The 12,500-nt window shown below is 34.5% G+C and overlaps 1 protein-coding gene across 1 annotated transcript in view; it reads right to left on the bottom strand.

Annotated features, from left to right (window-relative positions):
• Positions 1-12,500, bottom strand: part of LOC119509478 (MDM2 binding protein) — a 116,740-nt gene that overhangs the window by 34,544 nt on the left and 69,696 nt on the right. Inside the window, 1 exon segment of the mRNA XM_037803522.1 lies at positions 7,222-7,383. Coding sequence (XP_037659450.1) covers positions 7,222-7,383 — 162 coding nt within the window.

Genomic DNA, 12,500 nt, shown 5'->3' with positions numbered 1-12,500 from the left:
TCAATGCTGGATGAAGAAATAAAGATCTCCAATATAAATAATATAGATAAATATATATGCCAGTATTATTTCATTTTTCATTTGTAATGAATGCTGTCTTTTACTTCTTATAACACTGAAAATTCAAATGTATAAAAAACAAGTGTGAATCTTTAGTACCAGGTGCACAGTGCATAAAGAGATAATTTGTGGCATGAAGAATATGAAAGGGAGGAATGGAGGGATACAGGTACTGTATTTGTGTAAGCTATTGAAGTCAAGTTGGAATAAACAGAAGTTGTAATGATAAAAAGAAAACACTATTGATTTTTGGGTAATGATCTTGTATCCTGCCACTCTGCTGAACTCATTTATCAGCTCTAGTAAATCAAAGAAGACCTAAATAAATGGAAAGACATCCCATGTTCATGGATTGCAAAACTTGTTAAGATGTCAATTCTAAGCAAACTGATTTACAGATTCAATGTAATTCCAATCAAAATTCCAACAGCTTACTTTGAAGAAATGGAAATGCCAATTATCAAGCTTATATGGAAGGGTAAGGGGCCCTGAATAACCAAAAACATCTCGAAAAGGGACAAAGTTGGATGACTCAGGCTTCCTGACTTTAAAGCACATTACAAAGCTACACTGGTCAAAAGAGCATGGTACTGGCATAAAGATAGATATATTGACCAATGGAATCAAATTGAGAGTTCAGAAATAGACTCACATATATGGCCAACTGATAATTGACAAGGCTGCCAATTCCATTTGACTGGAACAAAATAGTCTCTTCAACAAATGGTGCTGGGAGAACTGGCTATCCAAATGCAAAAAAGAATGAAAGAGGACCTCTATCTCACACCCTATACAAAAATTAACTCAAAATGGACCAAAGACCTAAATATAAGAGCCAGGACAATAAAACTCCAAGAAGGAAATGTAGGGAAGCATCTCTGAGATCTTGTGGTAGGCAATGGTTTCTTAAAATTCTACAGCCAACCACAAGCAATGAAAGAAAAAACACATAAATGGTACCTCCTCAAAATAAAAACTTTTGTGCTTCAAAGGACTTTGTCAAGAAAGCTAAAAGACAGCCTACTCAATGGGAGAAAATATTTGGAAACTACACATGATAAGGGTTTAATATCCAGACTACATAAAGAATCCTCCAACTCAAAAATAAAAAGACAAACAACCCAATAAAAAATTGGCAAAAGACCCAAATAGACATTTCTTGAAGAGGAAATACAAATGGTCAAAAAGCACATGAAAAGGTGCTGAACATCAATAGCTATTAGGGATTTACAAATCAAAACCACAAAGAGATGTCATTTCACACCTACTATAATGGACACTACTAAAAAAAACAGAAAACTACAAGTGTTGGAGAGGATGTGGAGAAACACGAACACTCATTTACTGCTGGCATGAATGTAAAATGGTGCAGCCACAATGGAAGACAAATTGGCAATTCCTCAGGAAGCTGAGTATAGAATTGCCATATGATCCAGTAATCCCACTACTAGGTAAATACCCAGAAGAACTGAAAGCAGAGACTTGATCAGACATTTGCAGACTGATGTTCATAGCAGCATTATTCACAATTGTCAAAAGATGGAAGCAATTCAAGTGTCCATCAACCGATGAATAGATAAACAAAATATGGTATATACCAAGATGGGATATTATTCAGGTATAAGAAGGAATGAAGTCCTGATGCATGAGACTATATGGATGAACCTTGAAGACATTATGTTGAGCAAAATAAGCCAGACACAAAAGAACAAATATTGTATGATCTAACTGATATGAACTAATTATAATAAGCAAACTCATAGAGTTAGAATCTAGACTATAGATTATCAGGGGATAGAAGAGGGTAGGGAATGAAGAGCTGATGCTTAATTTGTGCAGAATTCCCAATTAGGTTGATTGTAAATGTTTGGCAATGAATAGTGTGGATGGTAGCACATTACTGAGTGTAATCAACTGACATATGCCTGTGAATGTGTTTGAAAGGGCAAGTTTTGGGTGGTGTAAGTTACTAGAAGGAAAGTTAGAGGATAAAACATGGGACTGTATAATAGTGAACCGTGTTGTGAATGATGACTGTGGTCAAATGGTACAAATAAAAGAATGTTCTTTCATAAATTATAACAAATTTACATACCTTACAAATTGTTAATAATATGTTGGTATATAGGAAAAAATATACCTAATGCAAACTATGGACTGTAGTTAACAATAATATTTTAATACTTTCATCAACTATAACAAAGGTACCCACACTAATGCAAGGTATCAACAATAGGGGGTATATGGAAAAGTTGTATTTTTACATGAGTTTTATGTAAACCTACAACTTCTCTAATTAAAAAAATAATTTTTAAAAAACATTATGCTAAGTGGAAAAAAAAACCAGACACAAAGTACTACATATGGTATGATTCCATTTATACAAAATGTAAATATAAATAAATCTATAGAAAAAGAATTAGATTAGTGGTTATGTAGGGCTGGCGAAGAATAGAGGGATTGACAGGTGACTGCTAATGTGTATGGGCTCTTTTTGGGGTAATGAAAATGCTCTAAAATTGATTATGGTGATGAATGTACAACACTGTGATTATAGTAAAAGCCATTGATTGTACACTTTGGATGGGCTGCATGGTACATGAATATATCTCAATAAAACTGCTTTAGAAATGTATATAGAAAGACATATACATACCTTAATATATGTCTCTGTGTATGTGTGTTTGTGTGTGTATAAAAACATCTTGGATTAGTCATACTGTACTTATCTCAGGCATTTATTAAGGACTCTCTGATGGCCAGAGTTGTGCAAAATGCCAAAAGTATTTTGGAAATGAGAAGAAAAATCAGTGCTAAGCTTTATTTATTTTACTGTCTCTTCATGATAGAAGTTATGAGATAGAATTCAGGAAACTGAATTGAGCATATTAGGACTCATACTGAATAACAGCATAACTTTGTTACCTGTAGTAAAATTAGTTCTAAATGAAAATGAAGAATAACTGTGGAGAATCTTTTGAACATATCATGGGATTTTCATACTGCAAATAAGAATTAGCACCAGTGTTCAGAAAAATTCCATCTTTTAAAAAGAGATCAAATACCTCATTTCACAAGTACAAAAGAACACTTACGGTGTTTTTAGGTAAAGGTATTTTAGAAATAACTCTCACTTATTTATTAATGTAAGATGCCTTAACATACACATCTTCAAGTAAATCACTAAGATTAAATTGCGATTGCTGATACCATTGAGATACTCAATGAAAACCTGAAGAGGCAGCTTCCATTCTCATTAGAAATTATCAGTACACACAAACAGTTTAACACTAGCAAAATTACTAACTGTACTGTTTTTGGAGTCCATGAATATCTGGTTTTAAAAAGATATTTGAACTATTATACAATGTTCTAATAAACTGACTGAAAGTTGTTGGATGTTAACTATTTGACGAACCATAAACCTTGACAGAAATAACCATTACATATTTTGGGGTCTTACCAAATGATAATGATGTGGTAAATACATTTTTAAACAAAAAAGAAAAAAATGAAACATGAAAATGAAAGCTACCTGCATGTTATTTTCCATTTACTTATTAAACTATTTGATCTGGAATATTTTTAAATATTTTCAATGCCCATACCAGACTGTCCTTAATAAACACCATCCAAATATGCCACTTCCCATTTCTTAGTAAGAGTAGGGAAGAGCTTACTATTTTATAGAATAACAAGCTTTAGAAAATAATAATCTGCCCTTTAACAGACATAACTCCCCACTAACAGTATAATGAAAAAAATCATGAGCTGTTCTAACAGTTGCATGCTGTGAGTTCACAATATAAGCCATCTTAAATAAATGTAAATGTTAACTAAATTGTTCCTAAAAATTACAATTATTAATATTGACAATTATCAATATTTATAAAATAAATATACATCCTGTATAAATATAAATGACATAAGCTATGTATTAAGTAAGAGGTGGAGAAAAGTCTGTATTTGTCATGTTTTCAGGTAATAATTTAATATAACTTACACAGTAAAATAAAACAATAACAATATTTTATTTATGTGAAAGCCAGGACATTGGGCCATGCCAACAACTAAAAAGCCAAAAAGGATCTCTGAGAGACCAAAAACACTGCTTAAAAGTAAAAACAAAAACTGCTTTTTATTTTACAGGGGAAATAAAGAAATTAAAGCAACACAATAAGGAAGTAGAGACTAAAAAATCAACCTCTAAATCACAAATCACAGCAAAAAAAGAAGGAAATAGCATCATTGATGACAATAAGCAGTTAATAAATATAGAGCATTGTTAACACCTAAATATGAATGAACCAAAAAGAAAAAGCTCTATAATAGTTGGTATATTCTGTTTAATAAAACAAGAATTATAAACAGATACTAGAAGATTTTATTAAAATAGTTGAAATAAAAAACTTATGGTCTTGAATAATTACTTAGAAAACTCACTCAACAGTGTTTATGCTCCCTAATGAGGCCAGATAAAGGAAAGAATTGTATTATGAGTACAGGTATCACATTTTGCATTGTGAAAATCTTTAGAAACTTTGTGGAAATGGGTAAATAAAATGGTAGATCAAGACATTTTCTGTATACACTTGTCATTTGTTATACATGCTAGAATTTTTACAAAAACAATTACCATTAACATAATTAAGAAAAACAAGCAGGTCATTAAACTTGCCAATTGTTAATGACTCCTGACATGCATAGTAGCAAATAATGGGCTAGCATATGAAACATGATTGGCCTTACCATTTCTTCTGTTATATAATTTGCATGTGGATGAATTTATTTAAATCAAAAGATGTTAAAAATTACAACTACACTCTTAGGAGTCATGTTCAGATGTAAACCTGTCAGATTTTCAGTTCAGGTTATAAAAACCTTCTGGGTTTCTTCCATTTATTCAGCAATTATTTGGGGAAAAGCTATTTCTATGTCCCAGGCATTGAGCTAGGCTCTGGGTTACTGAGAAAGCCAATAGGCTCTTTACCCTCAAAGAACATAAGCTTTAGGGAGAAGACACATTGTTAATAAATATGTACATAAATAGCATTACGATTAAAAATGTGATAAGTTGAAGAAAAACTATAGGGAATGAATTCAATAAGAAAGAAATTAAAATGAGGAAGTTCTGGGAAAGCTTCTTTGAGAAAGTGACATTTAAATCAAGATTTGAAAAATGACGAGGACTTAAAAGCACTCCAGGAAAAGGACACTGTATGAGTAAAGGTCCTGAGCTGGAAAGAAATGTGACATGCAGGAGGGATGGAAACACCCTCTATGGTAATGAGGAGACAGAAATGTGGCCATGGAAGAAGCCAGAGTAAGCACAAGGCCAGATATCATTTAGGGTTTTTACAAGCCGTATCAAGATCACATTCTATGTGCAATGGAAAGCCATCAAAAAAGGTTTGAGCAAAGGAGTGATATAATTTGATTTACATTTTAAGATGAGCACTCCTGTAGCCAGTGTGTTAATAGTGTCTTAGAAGTTGACTTTATACAGGTAAGTATAAGATATATTTCTTTAAACTGATATAAAAGGCATTGGAATTTGTGGATTCATCCTACTTTTACCTCCTGTGGCAATCCTCTACTTAAGACAATCTCCCTATCTTATCTCCCTGATTCTGGGTATATTGCTTCTTCTACCTAAAAAACACTATCTTTTCCTTTCTGCCTAGAACTTATGCCTCACCCAAGGCCTACTTCAAGTCCATCTGTACCTAACAAAGCCTTCCATGACTATTCAACCATAGTTATATAGTTCTCCTCTAAATTAATACTTATGAATTTAGCCAACAAATATATAGCACTTATTTTGTGCCAGGCAACATTTAAGCAATTTACAAATAATTCATTTAAACTTCATGACAACCTATGCCATCTTTAATTTAAAGATAAAGGAACTGAGGCTCAAAGAGGTTAGAAAACTTGACAAGGGTGCCATAGCAAGTAAGCTGCAGAGCTGGGATTCACCTGGTGAATCTTGCTCCAAAGTCTATGCTATAACCAAGAAGCTATGTTACCTCTCACTTATTGAACACATCTCCCATTTACAAGTAACCTTAAACTATCTCCAATACCTTTCATCTCTGCACTGTAATTTAACTTTGGTGCTGTTATGTAACGATGATGGTCGTGATGATGACAATACAAATGCGAGTTAACACTTTTTTGACACTATGTTCTAAGTGTTTTAAATGTATCATTCATTTAAATCCTACAATAACTTAGAAAGTGGGTAAAATTATAACCTCAATTTTAAACATGAGGAAATGGAGGCAAAGAGAGGTTAAAACTTGCCCAAACACACTGGCCAATAAGAGGCAGAACTGAAATTTGAACCCTGGAAGTCTGGCTTCAGACCTGTGCTCTTAAACATGGCCTATATGACGTATTTACATCTTGTTTTCCAAATAGATCATTATCCCCCTGAAAGCCAAGGACCAGGATTCTTACTTTTTTGTGTTTTTTCACCACTATGTCAAACACAGAAAAGGCACTCAACAAATGCTTAATTTTGTAGTCATTTACTCATTTATCTATGGAATAAAAATGATTCTCAGAGAATAAAAAAAAAAATTGTCACATATATATACATATATATGTATACATTATACATTATACATATACATAGTCTCAAAAAGCTTCACTCTACTCAAATTCCTCACAACAGAAACCAAAAAAACAGAGAGAAATGAAAGTAAATATAAAAATGTGTTCCTGTTTCCCCAGTGATGTTTGGTGACTTCCTGCCATAATGAATGGCAAATGTAGAGCATCTTATTATGTAGTTTTACCTATATTAAATTTACTGTATAAATTCTATTTTTCCCACTTTATGAAATATAGCTTAATAGAAATTCACTCATTCTAAGCTAGTAGGAGTACTAAGAGAGGGATCACTCTAAAATGCTTCTCTGCTCAAAAACAATTACACTGAACCTGCTTAACGAAAGAAGTTAAGAGAAAGTTTATTATTTTAAATGATGAGAAATACAGCTCATTATATAGAAATACATACTTGTTTAAACAAATATATCATTTAAATTTGTAAAATATATTTTGATTTAACCAATATTTTTAAAGTTTTAATAATAACTGTCATATTTGCAACACACACAAAAAAAGAAAAAAAATAAGAAATAAAAAACTTACCATTTAATGTATTGAAGGTTTTTATTTTGTCTGTCTTTATTAGATTTGTTTTAGGAATAATAACATTAAAATGATGTAAAAAGGATTCCCTTGTGAGCATTAACAGAGTTTTGAGTTCTTTAACAGAAATTGTTTCAGGCTGCTTTGCCAATTTTCTCCTTTCTGTAAAACAACAAATCAATACGATTAACTATATGACAGTTATTTTAAACTCATCAACCACCTTTTAACGCAAAATATTTTCAAAAGTAAAGCAAGTTAATTTCTCCAGCAAACCAACAATCCTGTTTAGGCCTGCTTTCATTTAAGTCCTATATGCAGGTAAAGACAGAATTTCCAGTTATGTGAGAGAAACAGAAATAATGTAATTTGTTAGCACCAAAAAGTTGATAAACAGTGAAGGTGAGTTTATAAAAGTTTTCAAAAATACATGTCACCACAAAATAAAAAAACAAAAACAAATAAAGAAAATAAAAAAATTAAAACAAAACAAAAACGCAAAAAGAAAAAAACATGTTAGAGCACTGAATATGACCTTATGTTGGTATTTATGTGAAAAATAAAACCTGTTAGATTTCCAGTTAAATGTGATAGCTTGGTCACTTACATCAATTTCTTCTTCCCAAAAGGAAAGGAAACAAAAATTAACAGCAAAGAAGTAATGATAAATCATTTTCAACATATTTTTCAACATATTTTTGGAAAACAGAAAGATGATGGCGGAGTGATAACTGAGCCAAGAGAGGAGAGGAAGGGTCAACTAGGGTGCCTGCAGAGGGGCTCTATGAGGCATTAGGAAGGTGGCAGTGAGTAACTGGGCTAAAACAGGACTGTGTATACGGGAGCAGTGAGAACCAGGGACTCATCCTCTAGACCATAAAGCAAGACTCTCAATTTTTGTATAATATAAAAGGGAGGAAGATAGGACTCTAGAATATCAGGCACAATGGAAGGTGATGTTGAGTTGGGTTAAAAATAAAGGATTAAATCAAAGACTATGTAAGGTCTGACTTCCAGCCCTGCCCCCAGAAAGCCACAGCAACAAATGCCTCACTGGGAAGATTAGAAGATTCTCCTCTTGAAAGACTGAATAACCCCAGAGAAAAGAGCTCTAGATTCTGACACTGGGATAGAATCAGGAGCAGCAACTCACAACCCAAATGTGGAATTATTATTCCACCACCCTAAAGTAAAGCCTCCAGAAGATAAATTAGTTAGGCATATAAAACTTCCAAATTAAAATAGGACAGAAAAGAATAGCCAGATGTTTAAGAAAAGTTGTTGGGGGTGAGGGGGTATCTTCATTTCCCTGGCATTATGTTCACATGTGTAAGGACTTTGGGTCAGGAAGACTTTCAGCTCCTCCCCATCACCCACTGAGCTAGTCTGGCAAGTAAGCAGACATGCTCTATCAAGCCCCTCCTCTCTGACTTTCATCTGAGCCAGCAAGTCTTGATTTGCTGACAGTGACACTATGTGTATATGGATTGAATTGTGTCTCCTCAAAAGACATGTTAAACTCAACTCCTGGTACTTCTGAATGTGATCATATTTGTAAATAAGGTCATTATAGATGCAATCAAGTTAAGATGAGGTCATACTGGATTAGGGTGGGCCCTATATCTAATGACTGGTATCTTTATAAGAGAAAGTAGAGGGGTACAGAAAGTAGAGACACAAAGAAAAGAAAAAAAGAGGGAAGAAGGCCATGTGAAGAAGGAGGCAGAAACTGGAGCGATGCAGCTATGAGCCAAGGAATGCCAAGGATTGTAGGCATCCACCTGAAGATAGGAAGAGGCAAGGAAGGATTCTCCTCTAGAGGCTTCAGAGGCAGGATAGCCTTTCAACACCTTGATTTCAGACATTCAGCCTCCGGAACGAAAAAGAATTTCTGTGTTTTAAGTTACCCAGTAGTAGTCTGGTATGGCAGTCCTAAGAAACTAATAACAGTGGGTAAGTTGAAGTCTGGGTATAAGTATGAAAAATGATACCTGGTCATAGATCTAGAAAGGCCATATCCTTTAATACAGCTTTCATCTGTAATTTATTGTCATCTACGTGTTTCGTATGTGTATTCTGGGGAGGGAAAGAGGGCATTATGTATTGGACTCTTCCCAAACCAAAAGAAGCCCCAGTCTAAAAAAAAGAGATTAAAGCAAACAAAGAGAAAAAGGAGCTGAGAAGACAAAAAAACACTGCAAAGAACAAAAAGAAACAATGAAAGAAAGCTTGCTATAATTAATATCCTCATGGAAATAAAAGAAGATACTGTACCTATGAGACAAGTACAGGATGCCTTGATAAAAGAACAATCAAGAAAACGCTTTTTAAAATTAAGCATATGAGAGCTCAACTTAAAAAAAATAATAAAAGGGCTGTTAAAATGGAATATATGTCCAATTTTTTCTGTATCTACTAGGAAAAAAAAAAGATAAGAATATGGAAATAGAAAAGAAAATTAGGAATTCTGTCCATGTAAGCTTATATCTAATAAGCGTCCTAGAAAGAAAAAAAGAAAATGTGAGGAAAAAGTTCTTAAAGAGGAAAGTCAAGAAAAATTTTTGACTGAAGTACGTAAATCTTCAGATTGAAGTGGTCAACCAAGTACTGAGCTCAATAAATGGAGACAAAAAAAAAAAGACACTATGATTTCAGAAAAAAGCTTCCAGAGATAAAGCTCCTAGCAAGAGAGCTTTCTGAGAGCAGTTGAAAACAAGTAAACCAAAAATAGGTCACTACAAAGGGTGAGAATAGTATTACATTTCTCAATAGAAACACAGTAAAGTAGAAGACACTGGACAAGGAAGAGAGGATTGTGGGAAGATAGTGGAGTAGAAAGTTCTAGGAATCAGTCCTTCGACCAAAACAACTATTGAACTGGCAGAACAGTCTAAATCAACTGTTTTGAAACCCCAGAGTATAGCAGAACACTGTGCAGCATCCAAGGAAGAATGGGAAGAAGAGACTGGTAAATTGCAATAAATACCAGTGAATTTCACTTACTGTGCAGTAGCTTCCATTTCCCTTGTCCCAGCCACACAGCAGTCAACAGTGGGGTCCTCAACCCTGGCTCCTAGTGCAACTTCCTGGTGCCAGGGTGAGATATAAAGAGCCAGTTCCCAAGATCTGAGAGTGCACAGTCCGATCATTGATCACTGTTTTTGATCAGCTACTTCATATCGCTGAGGACCCGGCTCTGAGGGCAGCCATTGTTTCAACCCTTCTCAGGCAACAGTGGCAAAGGAGATTTAAAGACAGTTTCCTCAAAACTAAAGAAAACAGTTTAAAGGGCTGCATTTACGGGGCAAGTGCCAAATCAAGAAAACGCAACCTCAAAAAACCAGAGGATGAGCTCCTGGCATCCTTACTGGCCTCTTCCTCACCCCTTCCCCAGGGCTATGTGGAGCCTGCTGTGCTCCCATTGTAGGATCCTGGTCTCATTCCTGCTGGGAAAGAACTCCTCTCCTCTCCAACTCCCCATTCCTACCCTCTAATTTGCCCTCCAAGCAACAGCAGCTCCGGATAGCTAAACCAGTGTAAGAAACAATTCAATCTTCAGCCAGCGGAAAAGTTGTACCTGCTTTAAGTCTCAGGAAAGGGAGAAGGTCTGTTTCCTGAGAAGCTGAGAGGGCATTCAAATTCTTGTAAACAAGGAATTCCTAAGACCACAGTAAGCACAAGTCCAGGAAAAAACACAGACTTGGAAGGGCCAGGAGGGACACTGTACTTTGCATTTGCCCTGGGCTGACCTTCTTGATAGGAGGGCTGAGCTCTTAAGGACAGCACTGACCATACCAAGGTCAATTTGCAGTCTGTGAAAGGTGTTTTTTGCATTGTTTTGTTTTGTTTTGTTTGCTCCTGGCACTCAAGAATATCTGTCATAAGACACTAGCTAGATACAAAATTCAAGAAACATACAGCTCAGGGATTAAATCTCAGAGTTAACACCTTAAAATATTAAAATGTACAGTGCACAACAAAATATTACAAGACAAAGAAACAGGAAACGATAGCCCATCAAAAGGAAGACTTTAAGAAAATGTTTCTCAATATCCTCAAGGTGTGGAAGTAAAATACACAGAACTAAAGGATATCAGGAAAACAATGAATGAACAATATATGAAACTAAATAAAGAGGTAAAAATTTTAAAAAGGAACCAAACAGAACATCTGGAATTGAAAACCACAATAACAGAAATGAAAAATACCCTAAGGGTTTTCAAAAGCAGACTGGAGCTGAAAGAATAAAGAACCATTGAACCTGGAGAAAAGACAATTGGAATGAGTCAGTTCAAGGAACAGAAAGAAAAATCAATTAGAAAAAGAGAAAACAGCTTTGAGATCTGCGGGATACCATCAAGTGTCCCAGGAGGAGGACAAAGTGAGGAGAAAGGGAATATTCAAAGAAATAATGAAAGAAAAAACTGCTCAAACATAGCAAAGGACATGAATATGCACATCCAAGAAGCCCAACAAACACCAATTAGGATAAACATGAAGAGAAATATGCCCAGACACATAGGAGTTGAGTGCAAAGGACAAGAAGAGACTTCTGAAAGCTACAAGAGAAAAGCAGCATGTTATGTACAAGGGAGTACAAATTAAATTAAGTGCAGCATTCTCATAAGAAACCATGGAGGCAGTGGGTTGAAATACTTAAAGTGCTGAAACAAAACAACTGCCAGCCAAGAATTTTATAACCAGCAAGATTCTCTTTCAAAAATGAGGGAGACATTAAGACATTCTCAGGCTAACAAAAGCTGAGGGAGTTCCCTACTACTACACCTGCCTTATGAGCAATGCTAAAAGGGTTCTTCAAACTGAAAGGAAAGTACACTAGACAGTGGTTCAAAGCAGCATAAAGAAATAAATAACTACAGTTAAGGTAACCATTTGGGTAATTATAAATGCCAGTTTATTGCACTGTATTGTTTGGTATGTAACTCCATTTCTTACTTCCCACAGGTGCTAAAATACAAATGTATATAAAAAGTAATGATAAATCTAGGTTTTTGGACATACAATGTATAAAGACATAATAAAGATATAAGTGGTAACATGTACAAAATAAATGGTGGGGTGGGGGACAGAGGGGAATAGAAAAAGTAAATGTGCATACTATTGAAGTTAAGGTGGCATCAAACCAAATATGACTGTCATACATTTAGAATGTTAAATTTCAACCACATGGTAACCACAAGGAAAATAGATGAAAAATATATCCAGATAGAAATGAGAAGGCTTTCAATATGAATAAAACAAAAAAAATTAAATAAATA

Source organism: Choloepus didactylus, chromosome 14 (genome assembly GCF_015220235.1).
Source record: "Choloepus didactylus isolate mChoDid1 chromosome 14, mChoDid1.pri, whole genome shotgun sequence".
NCBI lineage: Eukaryota > Metazoa > Chordata > Mammalia > Pilosa > Megalonychidae > Choloepus > Choloepus didactylus.
The sequence above is the reverse complement of the archived record's forward strand: the minus strand, read 5'-3'. Positions and strand labels throughout refer to the sequence as shown.